General features: G+C 37.6%; 3 protein-coding genes across 4 annotated transcripts in view; 1 reads left to right on the forward strand and 2 right to left on the reverse strand.

Annotated features, from left to right (window-relative positions):
* Positions 1-8,006: 8,006 nt before the first annotated feature.
* LOC121736865 (UDP-N-acetylhexosamine pyrophosphorylase-like protein 1) lies at positions 8,007-10,307 on the reverse strand. Its single transcript, XM_042128329.1, has one exon. It carries the CDS (start codon positions 9,986-9,988, stop codon positions 8,525-8,527), a length of 1,464 nt encoding a protein of 487 aa, XP_041984263.1. The 5' UTR covers positions 9,989-10,307; the 3' UTR covers positions 8,007-8,524.
* LOC121736864 (endoribonuclease Dcr-1) overlaps positions 8,081-19,523 on the reverse strand; it is a 38,924-nt gene continuing 27,481 nt past the window's right edge. The window contains exons 39-43 of one of the 2 annotated variants that reach the window (XR_006037074.1): positions 18,802-18,892; positions 17,989-18,097; positions 17,488-17,620; positions 16,115-16,679; positions 8,081-8,093 (exon numbers count right to left, since the gene is read on the reverse strand). Coding sequence is in view for 1 of the 2 variants with exons in the window: in XM_042128327.1 (XP_041984261.1) it covers positions 16,529-16,679; positions 17,488-17,620; positions 17,989-18,097; positions 18,802-18,892 (484 nt within the window). In the remaining variant the exon portion in view is untranslated. Of the gene's footprint in view, positions 8,094-15,863; positions 16,680-17,487; positions 17,621-17,988; positions 18,098-18,801; positions 18,893-19,523 lie in introns of those variants that run through there. The other variant, XM_042128327.1, reaches the window with a different exon arrangement.
* LOC121736866 (RNA exonuclease 4) lies at positions 12,200-13,918 on the forward strand. The gene is made up of 2 exons (XM_042128330.1): positions 12,200-13,065; positions 13,226-13,918. Exons 1-2 carry the CDS (start codon positions 12,241-12,243, stop codon positions 13,391-13,393), a joined length of 993 nt encoding a protein of 330 aa, XP_041984264.1. The 5' UTR covers positions 12,200-12,240; the 3' UTR covers positions 13,394-13,918.

Below are 19,523 nucleotides of genomic sequence, written 5' to 3' on the forward strand. Positions count from 1 at the left end.
TTTAGGTACCGTATAGCTTGTCAAAAAAAGAGTCAAACGCTGCACAATTTTGAAATCGCTAAAAAGTAAAAACTAGAAAATTTTGTACTGCATCTTTCTTTTTCCTGTAATATTATGTAGACCACGTAATAGCTCAGGTACATATTTTGATTTTAAAACAAGGGCGTGTGCTGAATGCTTGAGTTTGTGGGATATGTGCGTGGCGGCCAAAGGAAGATCTTCCGACCGAGCGAGGTGGAATGCCCGGTCAGGCCGAGTCGCCAGTGCCAGTGAGTTCCAGTGAGTCGGAACTTTTGCAGTGAGTCCCAGTGAGTCGGAACTGTATTAAGCTGCTGCACGGGATCCAGTGAGTCGGATAGCTGCCGTGCGGGGCCGATGCTACGTGCTGACCAGGAGAGATGTGCTCTGCTTACTGACCGGTCGATGTAGTGAGAAAGCTCGATGATGCCGATGCGGAGTCGCCCAGGCCGCGGTACATTGCGGCTAGTGGACGATGTACCCGATGAGGCGATGCTGGCTGGCGCGGTGCGGAGGGGCGGGGAGTGATGATGATGAAGGAGGCGTGTTCTGTCAAGGGTCACCAATGTGGGATATGTGCGTGGCGGCCAAAGGAAGATCTTCCGACCGAGAAAGGTGGAATGCCCGGTCAGGCCGTCGGACTCGAGAAAAAATAAGCCAAAAATTGTTTTTTTTTGTATGGGAGCCCCCCTTAATTTTTTATTTTATTTTAATAATATTATTAATCATTAAAGTACACATACTTACAATTAAGGACTTTGTGAAAATTTCAAGTGCGTACTGTTGCCATTATTGATTACGAGCAAAAAAGGCCAAAAAAATCAAGTTTGTTGTATTCCATACATATTAATTTAATTATTAATTTAATTTTGTTTTTAGTATTTGTTGTTATAACGGCAACAAAAATACACAATCTGTGAAAATTTCAAAAGGCTAGCTATGGCCGTTCTTGAGATACAGCCTGGAGACAGACAGACATACATCGAAGTAACAGGGTCCCGTTTTTACCCTTTGGGTACGAGACCCTAAAAAGATGAGTGAATGATACAATTCTCGCACTCTGGCGTGTGCGTTTCCATGATTGGATAGGCGACGCGCATGCGCAGTGAAATTCCTCATAAATTAAAATATTGCGGAACTTCCTCATTATGAGGAAGCGGAAGAGGAATCCTCAGCAACCCTAATATGTATACAGGTTTTTTGAACATAAGAAATAGCTTCGTTCCATTCGGGTGTCCCTTGACACCTCTCAAGTTTTTTATTTAAAGATTCTACATAGTCCATACCAGAGGTTCCCAAAACCTATTTTTGTCTACTGCCCACTTGGACAACAAATTATGTTTTAGCGCCCCCTTTGTTTCAATTTAAAATGCATCCAGATGAAACGAATCACCTCCCAAGCCTCTACACAACGCCCCCATTTTTTTCTGGGTCCCACACCGCCCCCTTAGCCCGGCCGCACATTGTCCGAAATTTCTGATACGAAACAGTTGAATGTCCGCGCTGTCTCTTACATTTTGTACTGAGCCGAGTGAGCTCGAACTCGCCGGAAGGATATTTCGAATAGTGTGCGGGGTGGCGGCAACTGTTTCTTATCAAATTCGGACAATGTGCGTCCGGGCTTAAGACCTTCAGCGCCCACAAGGGGGCGTTAACGCCCACTTTGGGAAAGGCTGGTCCATACTAATGTTATGAACGCGATAATGCCCCTGTCTTTCTGTCTGCTTGTCAGAAAGAAAGACTAGTGTCTGTCTATTACTTAATGTCTTTTAAAATTTGGTATGGAGATATAATTATTATGTAGAGTCATTGGTTGTAAGTTGTAACAGAGCAATCTTAAAAGCTTCTATACAATTTTAATTAAAGGAAATCAAGATGCGTTTCACAATCACTTCGTTACCTTGACATTTCAATATTAACATAACTTACAATTACTAAATTAGTCATTTATTTATTCCACTTACATCCGGGATTGGACCAAAACATAAATTTAAGTATTTATTTCTGACTAGAATATTTTGCCCGCTCTTTCGTGTACGCAAAATGAAATCCGATGGGAGCCGTGCATTTTTTCGTGGCATAGGTACCGTATATAATTTTTTTTAGTTACAGCAGCTATGTCCTTGGACCAGTGGATTGTAGTCTAACTTAACCAAATATTATCATGACTTCAGAGCTTAATCGATGCAAGCAGACGAGCAAATTATATTCATCGTAAATCAAATTAATATAGGTACGAGTATAGGTAAATTATTGTAAGTAAATCGATTCTAGTCTAGAGAACGGTAATTTGAATATTAGTAAGTATATAGAACTAGATATTATTTTTAACCGACTTCCAAAAAACGAGGAGGTTGTATGTTCGGCTGTGGATTTTTTTTTCCAGAACCGTATTGAAAGCTATGACAAGACTACGCAAATTGTTGAATAACGGAAGTTAATCAGAGCATCACGTCATAGGTAATTACCATACGTTCACGAGTGATATAATAAAAAGTAAACTATTTTATCTTCAAAACATAATTGAAAGTAAGTGTAAAGTTTATTCCGCGTTTTCTGAGGTCATTTACTTTCAAATCACGAGGCCGCCTGGGTTCGGAGCCTTGTCAATGCACTTGCCAAAGAATCGCTTACCGTAGAAGAGATACCCGAAACTAGGAGAAAAAGAGGCCATTAACAACGATATATTTAGATATAAGTACTAAAACAGTCTCGATCTTAAATCGTTTAGATCTTTGCATTCTTACGAATAATAAAAATTATAAAAATACACGTAAGTAGAGTCAACCCCCTCTACCTATTTAATTAAGTACTTAACTTTGACAAGCCATTAAGCCCCTGGATACATTTACATTTACATAAATTAAAGTTTAATCATCATTAAATGTCTCTAAGTGCGGCCGTAGAAGAAAGAAAGGAAAGAAAGAGTAGTCTTAACTTTTTTCTTGGTGGTAAAATATTTAAATGCGGCTCGAAAATCAAGCCTCATAAGTCATAATCTTTGACGCATAACTGTATTATGGATGCAGGTATTCCGCCAGTGTTGATAAATTACGTTGCGGTTATGTACCTTTTACTTTATTGTTGTTGCAAATAACAAAATTTAAACAAAGGCTTGTGAATTGTGATATTATGGCGATGTCTGACTCTGAGTTCTGACGCAAGTCGATCACGATTTACCAAGGAAAGTGAAAGATGGAAACATAATAGAGATGAATACCTGTACTTACCTAATATTAATATTATTATGCTCTCGGAAATTTTTCTACTTGCCAAAACCGGCCAAGTGTAAATCAGACTCGCACAAAGGGTTCCTCCCTTAAATAAATATTTAAGCCATCTTAAATATTTATTTTATATTATTGTTTTTAGAATTTGATGTTATAACCGCCTACAGAAACATCGGCGGCTCAGTAAATCATTTCTGAAAATGTCAACTGTCTAGCTATCACGGTTTTTAAGATACAACCTGGTGAATGGTGATAGACAGACGGATGGATGGACAGCGAAGCGTTAGATAAAGGTCGGAACCCTATATTTTTACCCTTTGGGAATCCCTGAAAACGACACCTGAAATACTGTTATTATTGTACCTTTTATGCTCTTTTATCATATAAAGGTCGGAACCCTATATTTTTACCCTTTGGGAACCCCTGAAAACGACACCTGAAATACTGTTATTATTGTACCTTTTATGCTCTTTTATCATTGAATTGCCGCTTAACTTTTGTTGATTATCAACAAGATAAAATATTGCAATCAAAGGTATAGAAAACAATAAAGGAGTTATTGATGTTTTAAGTACTTACCTATTTGTGATTTATCAAGCACAGTTATCAGTTTTATTGTCAAGAAATTTAATATTTATTTGTTGATTGTAAAATAAATAGAGCAAATAACACTTCATATGAGTGTCTACACTCAAACCACCTTACGTGTCCTCTTTGTCCTCTAGGCTCTACATCCTCCCTTATATTATAGGCTAGCTGCTGTCGAATAAATTGTTATAAGAGCTATACTCACTTAATTTGGTAATCAATCAAGTCAGCGGCGTTTTTTTTGGGGTATCTTAATATCCAATATCCATTCAATGGATTTTTTTTATTTTATTTTACTAAGCGGAATCCGGCCCTGTACTTCTTTAGACCAAACTAGCTCAATAATCATATTAATCTTCCTAAATTGATTTTCTGTCTGTATGCCATATTTTGACGCTTAAGCCTTAACCGATGTTGATATTTTTTTTGGTGTGAAGATTAGATACTGAGTTTCGTAGTAGCACGAAATTAAAAGTAGGTATAGAATATCATCAAAAAATTAAATAACAAAAAATAATCTTATTAATTAGTTATCACTTGATCAAAGCTTATCTTCTACATTCGAGGAAATCACAATAATACTGACTTCCTAAAGACCACTTCCATGTCCCTACGGTTGGAAAATTGTATCATGTACTATTATAATATAGGCATCATATTGTAAGTGTGTTTAGGTAAGTTCTACGACGTTCTTCCAGAACCGTCATGAAAGTACCCCGTTTTCATCCTGATTCTGGATTAATTCGGTTAGATAGAGACTGTATGGTTTAAACCCCCTGGTTTCAACTTTCAACCAAGGCACGAGGCTATTATATAATAGCCTCGTGTCAAAATATTATGAAAGTGCTAGTTCCATTCTTTGGACCATTATAGTGTCACAGGCTGCGATGGCTGGGCCCTCAGACTGAGCCTAATTTTGGCACACGAAAAAAAAAACTAGACATGCGTTTATAAATGGAATATAGACCGATGACATCGTCCTTGACTGCCCGCGAAATATCAAGTTTACGTGTAAAATATATTAGTTATTACACAACAGCTGATAACATACCTACTGATATTGTTGTTTGTACAAAATTAGCTGCTTATATTATTTTGTCAAATAAAATAATAAAACTTAAGGTGGTCAGGACCGGCCTTAGCTTTACCCATTGCTAGGCCCCCGGAAGGTCTTTGTGAGGCCCTGGGCGGCGCGGCAGGTCTTTGCGAGGCCCTTTGTCTTCCCTTTGATTTGATTTGATTCCAAGAAAACACCTTGCGAGGCCCCTGCAAGAGCGAGACCCCGGGCCATTGCCCTGTTCGCCACCCTCTAAAGCCGCCACTGAAGGTGCCTTTTCGATTCTCGCGACTCGCGACCGCGACCGACGAAAATTAAAATGAAATGTCACTTTTATGACCTAGGTTATAGGTTTCATTTTCTGCTTTCATCACTTCTTAACTATTGTACCTACATTATATGTATATTTCGTTACGTAAACGTTTTACTTTTTACCTGCTTACCTACTATTACTCAAAACATTTGAAGGCTTATGTCAATATTTTCAATCTAGACATGTTTTACTGTCGCACTCAGAGTGGAACATTATAATTTAAGTATATTTAAATAACCAATCACAATTAAAAAACTCTGAGTACGGCGGTTAAGTACCTAATTAATAAATTAATGTTCCACTCTGAGTACGGCAGTAGGTGCTCTTGCCTCCTACTACAGTAGTAAGAGGCAAGCCCGCAAGAGCACTAACTGATGTACTCTGAGTGGAACATTAATTACTTAACCGCCGTACTCAGTTTTTTTTTAATTGTGATTAAGTTTTGTATGAGTTGACTTATATTATATTATTACAGTCTCTCGTAATAGGCCCCGTAACCCTTTGCGTGCTTACGGAACCCTAATAATGAAGAAATCTTGATCACAAACCTCCTTATAGATCGGGCTGACCTTTTAAAATTGACCTTCACATTATAACATTTGCATTGTCGTCTTCGTTTTCGTTGACATTTAACTTTGGAGTACCAGCTCCGTAGACTAACCGCGGCTTCATAATGCAAATGGAATGTCAGAGAGTAAACGAGCGTCGGCGCAGCTGATTTCAAGTAAACTTCGGTGTGAAGTCTAATGTCTTAAGCCACTTCTTTAACATGACCTGTGTAAAAAAAATCGGTCAAGTGCGAGTCGGACCGCGCACGTACTGATATAGAGCGAAAGTTGACAAAAAATTGTTTTTTGTATGGGAGCCCCCCTTAAATATTAACTTTATTTTTAGTATTTGTTGTTATAGTGGCAACAGATATACACAATCTGTGAAAATTTCAGAAGTCTACCTATAGCGGTTCTAGAGATACAGCCTGGAGACGGACGGACGGACGGACGGACGGACGGACAGACAGACAGACAGACAGACAGACAGACAGACAGACAGACAGACAGACAGACAGACAGACAGACAGACAGACAGACAGACAGACGGACGGACAGACAACGAAGTCTTAGTAATAGGGTCCCGTTTTTACCCTTTGGGTACGGAACCCTAAAAACAAAGACTACAAAATTAGTAATAGAGAAACATTGAGAGAAACTCATATTTAAAAAGTACAATTACTATTAAGTAAATAGTAAATTGTAGTCTGTCTATTCTTCAGTCATCATCATTAATAATCATTCGTCAATTAACGTAAGTCGCTAAACCGAATTAGACGATGATCAATTAAACTAGTAACTACTAACTACACAAAAGTATTGTTGTGTGCAAAATCTAGCAATTTTAGGATAAATGAAAGCCAATAATGACGACATTATGACACAAGTGAAGTAGCCGACTTGGTGCATTTCTTTGTCCGAATTATAGTAGCCTACAATCTACATAGTAGCATATTACCGAATAAATCGATTCGCTTTACGTTATTTTACCTTAGATGCGTTTCGAAAATAACCCTTATGCAGCTAACATAAAGGTACTGCTGGGGGTAAATTAACTCCGAACGGTCTAAATACATTGGCCTTGAAGGGGGAAACTGACTAGTCACTAGAACAATATCTAGTATCGAAATATTTGGTGTTGTAACAACCGAGAGTTTGGTAAATTCGCCTGGGACTTGCTAAACCGGTTGTGTTGTAACATTCGCGTCATCTTAATGCCAAATGCCATTAATATTGCTATACGTACTTCCATAGCACTACCAGCGCCCTGGGCGAGTTTTTGTTTGCCTTCAGCACCCCTTTTTTTCCGGCGCCCTGGGCGGTCGCCCAGTGTGCCCCCCTCCTCCCCCCCTCCCCCAACGCCCGCTACTGTACTCATCTACATGTTCTTAATCCCCTATATTATGGATTCGTCCATCATGGACTAAAGTCCAAACAAAAGCAAAGCTTGCACTAAAGTAAATCACATTATTTGTAAAAGTAATAATTATTTATTACAATAAAATTTACAACAACTAAGTTACAATGTATAAGTACATGCCATTTCATTATAACATTCTAAAATGTAATTATTGCTAGTGAACTTAATTTTCTCAGGCTATGCACTATATTATATTTTGTTGTAGGTAAATACATACTCTGCTATTTACATAAAGAATAACTAACATAATTTTAATAATAATATCTAAGTATATAATATAAAAGTTAAACCTTTCTTCTTCTATATAATATAAAAGTAAAACCTTTTTCAATACAAAATATCTATTAAGAATAATTATTTCTGTGATGTGTGAAAAAATGTATGTAGTTGTGAATGATTTTTGAAATAAAATTTATAACCAATGTAACAAAAATTACCTAAATAATTTTAAATTTCATAATAATGTTCTAACATACTTAAATAAATTTTTAAAACCTTCACAGAAATAAGTAATATATTTTAATATATTACTTACTTGTACCATACGTATGTACTCTATGTGTACATTACTGTAAACAAATCTCAGTAGAGGCTTATAATGTACTAACTTAAATATCACATTAACCATACTATAAAAATACAATGCAATATAAGTCCTATAATTTTTATTTCTTGTTTAAATTAAGATCAAAATAATTTGAAACAGTTGATTAGATGCATTGCAAAATAAGTGTTACAAAAAAAAAACATTTGTTTTGCATTAAAATTAGGCCATATCTTTATAAAGCCATAAGTAACAAAAGTACTTAATAGTTTTCTATTTTATAAATGTCTCTGTAAACTACTTTAACACCAAAATTGTAAAATTCTAAAAAACAAATTTCAGTTAAAATAAATATTCCAATGACATTTTTGTGACCTTGGTAAATTATGTTTTGGAGACATTGAATACTTGAATAAACTAATGATATCTTCTTGTTTAAATATAAACGTAATTAGATAAAACAGGAAATGCTACATTTACAATGTAATAAAGTAAATAGTTCTGTTAATGACAGCATAACTAAATTGACTAGATGCCAAAAAACTGGTTATGAAACTCACTAAAATTTTAAAGTAATGTAAAGTAAAATTGTGATAATAATATGGATAGAATATATTATTCTTTACCATTAAATTTTAAATAACTTCATAATAGTTTTGGATAAGCAATCATGATTTTATAATAAAATTATTTACATTCTTATGTCGCACGAAAGAAGCAAAAAGTTAATGGCTCATGGAATAAACTTAATCATTATTGGAACTAAGCGGAACCTATTGTTTAAAATACATTTTATCTACACCACTTCAATGATTTCCATTTACACCGTTAGTCGCGGACTCGCTCAGACTTTTTAAATGGAATGGAGAAATTGTGAACACTTCATTTTCAACCAAGTCCTTCAAGTTCTCACCACCGTAGGAGAGCAACGGAGAGATCTCAACTTCAATATTGTCCTCGACAACACCACCGGCCTCTCTTATGTACTTCCTGTGGAGCCTCAACAGGTCCTCCTTGGCAGTAGATGGGCAGTCTTTTTTAGCCGAGTCTGCATTCTTCAACGCAGAAAACTCAACATCTCTAGCCACTTCTAAGCAAATAAAGTTTTTGGCGAATTCAAAGACATCAAAAATGAACTTTTCCATTTTGATACCGTTGGAATCTGAAGGCTTCTGACGAACACCATTCTCATCAACAAAAGGAATTTTCTTTTTGGCAACATGCAGTTTAATTTTGGTTTCAAAGTCGCAGATCTTTGATAGGAACTCGGATGAGAAGTAGTGATTGCAAATGTTACCAGCAGAGAATGTCAACTTTCCATCGGGGTTCCTTCTTTCCGCTGCTTCATCAGTGAGCTCAGAATATTCCACCACCTTATAGTATCCATTGACTCTGCACACCACCCCGACGGCCTCGCTAGGGGATGACTTTTGCACAACTTTGGCGGCACAATCGGCATTTTTACTTTTACAGTAACCGATGAATACGGGATCTGCTACTTTAATAAGAATATTGTCTACGGAATGGGCATGAAGGTGCTCCACCCCTCGGTTCACAAAATCATCTAAAATACCTTGATTCTTCAAAGCGCGGTATATTCCTCCATTGCCATCGGGTGCCGAGGATAGATGGTATTTTTCATCTAGAATAATTTTACCATCAAAATCGAAACAGGGCAGTCTACCCTGTTCGAAGTATACAATGTCCTCCTCATTTAAACCAAAGTAGGAGTGATTTTTGAAGAACTCAGCGGTCGGAGCTTTCGTATGTTCTGAGGTCATGATGTACCAGGTGATTTTACCGGCTTTTCCTGTCCTCTCCTCTGCCATTTGTTGCACCCTGAGAATTCTCTCGGCTTGAATTTGGAACAGGGTTTTATGGGACGGCAGACCTACATCGTACATGCCTTTGGGATGTCCAAACCCTAATCTAGTTGCTTGGCCTCCGGCCAGCAGGAGAACACCAACTTTGCCGTTTGCGATTTCGTTGAAACCGATGTTTTCGTACTCCTCGATTTTAGACTTGGTCAGGCCGGGCACGGACTCGTAGTGCGTTTGTGGAATAGGCTTCAGATCGTCGTCCAACTTTTCCATGATAACTTTCGTCGCGTCCATCGCTCGTCGGAAAATCTCGTTCATTTCACTCAAGTCCAACTTTTTAATTTCACTCGCGAGCTGCTCCCGTTCATTGTCACTCAACTCCGGCCAATACTTCAGGAGATGCTCTTGACCGTGAGCGGCGACGTATTCCTTGAGTTCCTCGAACGACATTTCTCGAAGTTTAACTCGCAGCGGGAGTCGATATGTTTTATATCTTATCGAGACTGATCGCCGCGATTAGAAAGTATAAACTGGCTGTATTCCGCCTCGCTACGAAACATTTTCACGGTTCTCCCACCACAACCGGAGCAAAACACGTCGGCTGGCTATTGACATTTTTGTTTATTTACATGGGAAAGTCATTTCTTTGAGTACGTGTAAAGTGCAGTGACTCCATGGCGAGACACACTTGCTTAGTGAGCAAAATGTAATCCGTATTTATTTTGTATTATAACCAAAATAGCGATGTAGGCAATATTTTGTGTAAACATTTTTGAACCAAACTGACGTGTACGCTGATGACATTGAAGGCTAATGTCATTGTTTGTCAGTTGATGATGACAGTCAATTCTTTTTACCCACGTGATATACTATGTCAAAGAATTTTTATGCAAATAGTGAATATGACTAGTGATTGGACAGTAGTACTAGTCATTGCCCATTGGACAGAGCACAAAAAGACTATATATATATATAAAGTACCTATAGTTTTTAAAGCAACCTCAATATATATATATATATATATATATATATATATATATATATATATATATATATATATATATATATATATATATATATATATATATATATATATATATATATATATATATATATATATATATATGTTATAGGCAAACTCCGAAGCTCCGGCGCTCCTAGGTTGGACTGGTCAATCCTCAGGTCAGACTGAATGACTTAGTCAAAGCCCAAACAAATGTAAATTTTCGGCCTTTGACTAAACAATTTTCGTCAAACCTGGGAGGGACTAATTTGGTCAGGCAAACGTCAAAACACAATTTTATTAAATCGGGGTTTGACGAGTCAAACTCCGATATAGGTATGAAGTGTCTTATCTTCGTATATTTGGAAGCATTTTATCATTTAAGCAGCTTTCAAGTCTTAACCGCTTAACTCTGCCAGTTCTGACACCTGATTGGTCAGCTTACGTGATTTTCACTTTTATATTTGAGATGCTTTGAGAGAATGCCGTGTGGCATTAGGCCCGCCTTTTGTACGATGTGCAATAAAGTATAAAATAAATAAATAAATGCTTTGGAATATACGGAGGTTAGTTTGTAAGATTAGGTATAAAAAATAACATTTTTAAAATTTTGATGTTTATTGTTTTAATAATTTCTTAAGTAATTAAAATGGAAAATTAATCATTTTTCTGACATGGTGAGGCATTAATGTTAATGTTAATTGTTTTAATAAAGCTTCTTTATCCACGTTTTTAGTAACAATAACACCGTTTGATTCACTCATCTTCAATTTTACACAATTACACGCCCGCACGCTCAATGAACGAACATGAAATGACAAAACAATCGGTCGGAACACCGCGAGAGACATTATGAACCTGTTTAAACATGTTCAGATCAACGTTTAACCGAGTTTTGCAGTCGCTTCTAGGATTGACTAGGCCAAAACCGAAACAGAATAATTTACTTTCGACGTTTGACTGAAAAGTTAGGAGCTCCTGGGTTTGACTAAAAATACTTCAGGCAAAGGGCGAAATTGAAATGTATTTCGGGGATCGCCTGACGGCTTTGGCCAAACCTAGGATAAACCAGTCCTTCCGCGAAGAGACTGTGTATCGGACTTTGACTATAACATATATATATATATATATATATATATATATATATATATATATATATATATATATATATATATATATATATATATATATATATATATATATATATATATATATATATATATATATATATATATATATATATATTGAGGTTGCTTAAAACTACCTGTTTTTCTTTAAATTCAGGCGTTCTATTACTTTAAAAACAGGCAATTTTTAAAGTAACCTTATAAAATATTCGGTCTTACCACCAAAAAATAAACATCTGTTGAACAGTTGTTTTGAGACCATTTTGTACTGAATTTTTCTTCAACTGTACAACAGGTGTGTCAATCATTTGTTTTTGTGCTTTGTCCAATGTCTAATGACTGGTACTGTCCAATCACTAGTCGTTATACCCTATGTCAAAAATTAAAAAGACGCACTAAGATGCATCTAGACTGAGTAAAAAAAACAAATGTCAATTGACAGTTACCTTTTGATTTGACTTTTGAGCTCTATTGCTTTTGAGTTTTGAGCAATGAGCTGTCATCAAATATAATTATACTAGTACCTAGGTAATCTGTGGCTGTCATTTTCATTCATCGTGAAAAATGCAGAAATGCAAGTTAGGTATTTGCTATTTATTGTAGATATCTTGTTAAATCTATTATATCTCGCGCTCGATTGCATACATTCTGTAGCGAGAGTAATACTAGTGGCTATTTTTCATGTAAATATGAATGAAACATCAAAAACTCGGAAGCGAAACAACAAAGAAATAACTAACCAAACAATCGCAAAGAAGAATGCTATCGATGCAAACTGGCTGCAGCTTCTGTCTAATCCTAAATTAATGAGTAACAATAACGAAGAAAAAGTAAAAGAAACTGTAGAAAAAAAGGTAAACTACACGGGAACATTTCGTCGTGCTAGGAAGAAAAAGAAACACATTGAGATGCCTTCTAGTTCAGTTCAAAAACAATTAAAAACACTAGACATAAACACCGAAACTGAAAACAATCTTCTAGAAAACGCAGAAGTTAAACTGAACAGTAGTCAACCTGAAGAAAATCGTCAGGGTACTAAGAAGAATAATCTTACAAAATTTATTGCCATAGACTGTGAAATGGTTGGTATAGGTTATGAAGGTAGAGATCATATGTTAGCCCGCGTTTCATTAGTAAACAAATTTGGTGATTGTATATACGACAAATTTGTGAAACCTCGGGAGGAAGTCGTAGATTATAGAACTCCGGTGAGCGGTGTCCGGAGAGAAGATTTAATTAATGCCGAAGAATTCTCAGTAGTTCAGAGAGAAGTGGCCGAAATATTGAAGGGACGAATTCTTGTAGGTCATTCTATAAAGAATGATTTGAATGTTTTGTTTTTATCACACCCTAAAAGGAATATTAGAGACACATCAAAATACAAACCATTTAGAAAAGTAAGTTAATTATTTGGACATCTATTATATTTTCTTAATTACCTTTGAATTTTTTTTTAATAAAATGTAAACTTTAAATACATTTTTATTTATGTTTAAGGTTGTTTACTAATTAGACAGTTTGAAAGTTAATTCCACACATTTAAATAACTCTTTTCAGATAACAAAAGGCAGTTCACCATCCCTGAAAGTTCTGGCAAAGGAAGTTCTCGGTATAAATATACAGTCTGGTGAACACAGCTCAGTAGAAGATGCCCAAGCAGCCATGAAACTCTACTGCACTGTAGCTAAAAACTGGGAACAAATAATGAACGAGAAAAGAAGATAGTGTTATAGAATTTAGCTTATTAACTTAATGAGGGCCAGTTACACCTGTGGCACTTTGGAAGATGTCTAGTGTCTACCAACAAGCATAATATTTTGTAGTACTATTTTGCGTTCCTAGGTGTGACCCTAAGGGAAGCCAAACAAGCATAATTTTGTAAGTCATGATTATGAAAAATTATTTACTCACAAGTCACAACTCACCAAATTACACTTGTTTGGCTTCACCCTAAGACATGACGAATTTTTTACTAAAACAAAATGGTTTTTATTTTACTAGATGTATAGTTCTAAAAATCAATGAAATTTCTTTCTTTAGTTAAATATATTGATTGACCACAGACAAAATTTTCATGATGCTCTGAACCACAACACTAGTCAAAAAAAATCCACAAAATTTGTGACCAGTCATGTGGTTTAGAGCATAGACATGTGATAAAAATTGTTTAGTAACATGACCTCGATGTAAGTTGATTTTGTCAAATATTTTTCTTAACCCGACATCAGTCCTATATAGTCCGTCAAGAAAGTGAAGAAATTAAAAAGTGGCAACATCGTAGTGTCATCCCTTTTTTCTTGGATTGATTTGAAAGGGATGACACTATGATGTTGCCACTTTCTAATTTCTTCACTTTCTTGACCGACTATATTATGTTAAGTTCTTTGCAACATCCTAATTCCTACAACCTACCAGCTTGGTCAATTTTGTCTGAAAATTTGGTGTCTTTTGTACAAGCTTTTCTTTGATGGTCTAAAACAAATGGCTACATGCATAAAGCTCAAAATACATTCTACTTTAAATGAGGTATTTTTGCATTTTTAATTTACAGTGTTCATTAAAAACTAAAGTTAAATTTTTGTGAATAAAAGAATATTTTTCAAATTTTAGTTTTTTTGTCACATACTCTTTTATTTTAACATATTCTAGAAACAATAAAACAAAAACATTTTTGTACTTCAATACAAAATTTATTAAAATTCTTTATACATAATAATGTGAATGTACAAATTTCTAAAGTGTGGTCACAGAGCACACAGAAAAAACTATTGCCAATTTAAGCATTGTCCACACTGTGCCTTTTTTTGTCCATCAAGGGCATGCGTTATAGCGCAGTCAACAGCGCACGTGAAGCATGCCCGCGACGCTTACGCTCTGACCGTATCCAAAACTTTCGCTTTGTTCTTTTTTTTCTGGAACTTCTTATGACCAAATAAGTCGCACATATTCCACCCAGTAAAATGCTCTCGTCACACATGTTACAATAATCTGACAGACACTGCAACTGAACAAAAATGACAATGTTGGCGTTGCGTTCGTTGACGCATTCAATCATTGAAAACGCCAAAACGAAAGTTGAATGAAAGAAGATGACGAAAATTGAAGACGAAAGTGCATAGTGTGGACATAGCTATTGCTATCGTGCCTAAAAGGGTGGATTTACATGTGCGAGATGACAAGCAAATGTATGTAAATGACAGCGCGGCCGCGCCGCCATTTTAATAAATCGTTAAATAATATATTTGCTTGTGATCTCGCAGCGTAGCCGCCAAACTGCACTTGCGACAGCTTTAGGTCGATAGCAATATATTCACGTGCGACTGAAAGAGATAGGTAGTTTATAGTAGTATGTATGTATGTATGTATGTATGTAGTATTAAATCGATCTACGAAATTCTCTGTACTCGGAGACCATACATTTCTGTTAATAGCCACTCTGTAATTATTACAAGTCTGTACATATTATGATATTATTAAAAAGTCAGACTATGTAAAACTTTCGTTTGGGCTCAATTAAATAAAAATGTTAAAATTGGACTCACCCTGCATATAAAAAAATGATTATCTTACATTTGTATAAGCTTGTGTTTGGACTGTGTAATTTGTTTGTGTAGCCATAGTAGCTGCTACACTGTAGCAGGATAGCAGGACTTGTGAATCACAGCATATTATGTGAATTGTCTTGTTTATATACACTGATGATATACATACACTAGACGTTCCGCGCGGCTTCGCCCGCGTATATTATATATTATGTATTTTACAGATAAATAAGTACACAAAAAATTGCCTATGGGCTATGATCCTTCACGTGGTCTACTTCTTATCTGTGTCAAATAACAGAAAACTTGCTCCAGTAGGTAGTTCGCGAGATAAGCCCTTTCAAATAATTTCCCCCCGTTTTTCCACATTTTCTTCTATTTCACTGAAAGAATTTTTCAAATAGGACCAGTAGTTCCTGAGATTAGCGCGTCAAACAAACAAACAAACTCTTCCGCTTTATAATATTAGTATAGATAATATATTCGTTCGTATTTGCGTTTCGTATTGCGTCTAGCGTTACTATTTCGAGTAGCTGAGGGCGCAGCGCAGGAGGCAATCACACCTTAGCGATGTCGTAGCCTTATTTACAACAAGTGTAACTAATATCATGATTAAATGCAACCGTATTATAGTATGTTCAATGTTGTTCAAAAAGACTATAAGGTATAATGACATTCCAGACACGAAAAGAGCGCAGCTGGACTTATCTAATCACGTAACGCGCCTTTGTCGTCATTTCAGGCTCACAAAAAATATTTTTATAACACAATGAACAACGCATGGCACCATGTGTATAACGCCTAATGCCGCCGCTTGAGATGTAGCAACGCACACCGTGCGGCCGTGCCCTTCAGCGCCTAATATCGTCGCTTGAGGTGGCCGACGCTCTTGAACTTATTATACAATGAGCAATGCATCGCACCATGTGTATAGCGCCTAATGTCGTCGCTTGAGGTGTGGTAACGCGCACCGTGCGGCCGTGCCCTTAGCGATGCGGTAGTTGTGGCCGACGCTCTTGAACTTATTATACAATGAGCAACGCATCGCACAATGTGTATAACGCCTCATGCCGCCGCTTGAGATGTAGCAACGCGCACCGTGCGACCGTGCCCTTAGCGATGCGGTAGTTGTGGCCGACGCTCTTGAACTTATTATACAATGAGCAACGCATCGCACCATGTGTATAGCGCCTAATGTCGTCGCTTGAGGTGTCGTAACGCGCACCGTGCGGCTGTGCCCTTAGCGTTGCGGTAGTTGTGGCCGATGCTCTTGAACTTATTATACAATGAGCAACGCATCGCACCATGTGTATAGCGCCTAATGACGTCGCTTGAGGTGTCGTAACGCGCACCGTGCGGCCGTGCCCTTAGCGATGCGGTAGTTGCGGCCGACGCCCTTGAAGGCGCCGCGTCCGAACACCTCCACGCAGACTCGCACGCGACGCCCGTCCGCCAGACGCTCCGGTTTACTACGAAATAAAAAATGAATTATGCAATAAAATGGAATATTATATGATTTTGATAAAGCAATGAAATCAGAACAATATCATAATTCATCACCATTATTCTAAGGGCAATCAGAATGAGCTCAGATACAGGGCATGGCCATTTAATTGTCCTTGTAGCGGACTCAAAAGCACAAAATTGCGCAATAGAAGATTCTAAAGTCGGCGCGACATATATATCTGAAATAACAACAGTGGGCTTCGGCTTGACCATAGCAACCCGCTCAATCGGTAGATCTTCCTCCGAGGCGCTTGCGCATGTTTCCACATCCGAATAAGTGAAGATAACGCTTAATTAGCAAATATATTGCTCGTCTGGCGCCTAAAAAATCTCTGATTTATTGTTATCTTGGATTATCCAAACTTACCCTCTATCATAATTCATAACTTGCCTTGATTAGCTTTAATTCATAAAGTTAATATACCTAGCGGAATAGAGAAACAAAGGCCTGAGCGAGCGAGATATCACTATCAGTAACACTGCGTGGTAAAAAGAGACGTGTGATACATGACAGCAGAACTCTTTTTCTGACGTCCAGTCGGCACTTATCGGCACGTTGTCAATTTAATCTCATAGAATTCATGTTCAATCATGCTTGTGTAAGTGTATACGTATACATATTTTTACACACAGATGTAAACCAATTTCAGTTTCGTTTGACAGCTCGAGATTGTTGCTCTATTCCGCTAGGTAACTTTATGCTTTAATTTAAATTATATCAAAATCCATCACGTTAAGCTAACTGTGTCTAGATTAACAAAAAATACTTACCCGAACTTGGCGGTATCCGGTTCAGCCTCCAGCAGCTCTCTGACTGGTGATTTGGGCGCGGCGGCGGAGAACGCCTCTAACTCGGCGCCCATCAGCGCGCCGTACGACCGCCATACTGCGCCTAGTGACATGCCTAGAAACATACATTTTATCAGTGTAGACTTTGAGGTGAGAGAGGTGAGAGATAGTCGTGTCGCGTAGCGCCGCTGTTTCATAGTGCGACTTAGTTCATACGATTTCATACAAATAATATTTGGTCTCTCCGCTGCGGTTAGTTACGCCTAGTGCGGACACACCTTTATCATAATATTTCAAAACAACACAATTTTTTACCTGCTTTAATAAGCGACATAACATTGTCGCCCGTGTACAACTTACAAATTATGCTTTTATAGGTTTTGGATACCAGTAAGAAACCTGTTTAAATACATTTTAATATCAATTTTGGTCAACTGACATCTTGGCATTAATGAGAATTTGGCAATAAAATAAAATTCGCACCGGAATCCAAAAAGATAGCCCCAGCGACGGATTCAAACAGATCGCCTAAGGCCTTCGGAACCTCCACGTCTTCTGCTTGTTCTAGTTCGTCTTCTTGGATCAGGTAATGCTGAAAATTGATCATGCATGTTAGACACAGCAACATTAGGTGAAGATAGCGAATTTAGTTTGTATCTATGTCATATAATAATAGCTCCCACACCGGTTTCGATGACGGTGAGCGGTTTCATTGATACCAGGCCAGCTACGCAGGGGTAATTTTATAGTACCCAAATGTGTGCGCAGTGCACTAGAGCACTCTCTATTCCTTTACTCTCATAACCCAGTGGGAATGATCAGGCGCAGGACCGATTTTTTACATGCCCATCCAACGCATAGATCATCTTACTCGTCAGACAATCAGGTGATCAGCCTGCATTGTCCTAACCAAACTTGGAAATAACATGTTTCCAACGCGGGAATCGAACCAACGACCTCCGAGTCAAGAGCCGCGCTCTATACCATACCATTAGACCACGGAGGCGTTATCTATGTCATATTTTACATAGAAGGGCCCATGGTAAGCTCTTGCTTAGCCCGGGCGCGCACTAGCGGCCAGGCCGCAGCGGCCATCGAGATAGATACCTTAGTATGAAACCGCCATAGATCACGCGCACCTGGCCGCACGCTGTCAAGCGGCCACACCATACTTTCGATGGCCGCCGCGGTTTAGCCGTTAGTGCGCGCCCGGGCTTAGAGCTCTTGACTAGATGTAAAATGTACGGTTCCCGCGAATATCTTAATATAGTTGTTGGTAATTAACATTTAACATACCTCCTCGCTGATAGAATGCCCGTTCTCCTCCTGTATCCGTACGTACTTGGCGAGCACCTCGTTCAGCCCGGGCGACATGTGACGGAAATATCTATGAAGAACAAACTTAATATTATACACAGCTTTCATCAGTATGTAATTTTTTGTTTCTATCTAATAAATAAATAAGAAGCATTTGTGTGTACCTAAAAAGGCACGTAGAACATGATGAGTACGAGTACTTTCTTCAAAACGCATACAAACAATACATATTGTGTGTGTAAAAGAGACAAAAATAGATATAATAAAATAATATCTATGGACGCTTCACACCACGTCAGTCTGGCCCCGTGCTAAGTACCTAAAGGACTTGTGTTACAGGTACCAGACAACGGAAATATATTTAATACTTTTATATATATTTAAGATTTTTATTATATCATACACATATTTAATACACATCCAGACCCGGGAACATTGAAAACTTTTTGTTCCGTCGGCGGGATTCGAACCCGCGACCCCCGGCTTGAGCTACCAACGCGCTCACCACTGAGCCACAGAGGTCGTCAACAGCTACAGAGGTCATTAGCAGTTATAGTAGTGGCTACCAGTGGCGAAGAGTCCATATAACCCGATTCCCGTCGGCTTCCCTTTTGGAAAATCGAATCTATGGGCCAAATACATTTTTATCTAATAAATATTTTACATACTTAAAAAACTTTGAATTCACTAAACGCCTACAA

Source organism: Aricia agestis, chromosome 19 (assembly GCF_905147365.1).
Source record: "Aricia agestis chromosome 19, ilAriAges1.1, whole genome shotgun sequence".
NCBI classification, from domain to species: domain Eukaryota; kingdom Metazoa; phylum Arthropoda; class Insecta; order Lepidoptera; family Lycaenidae; genus Aricia; species Aricia agestis.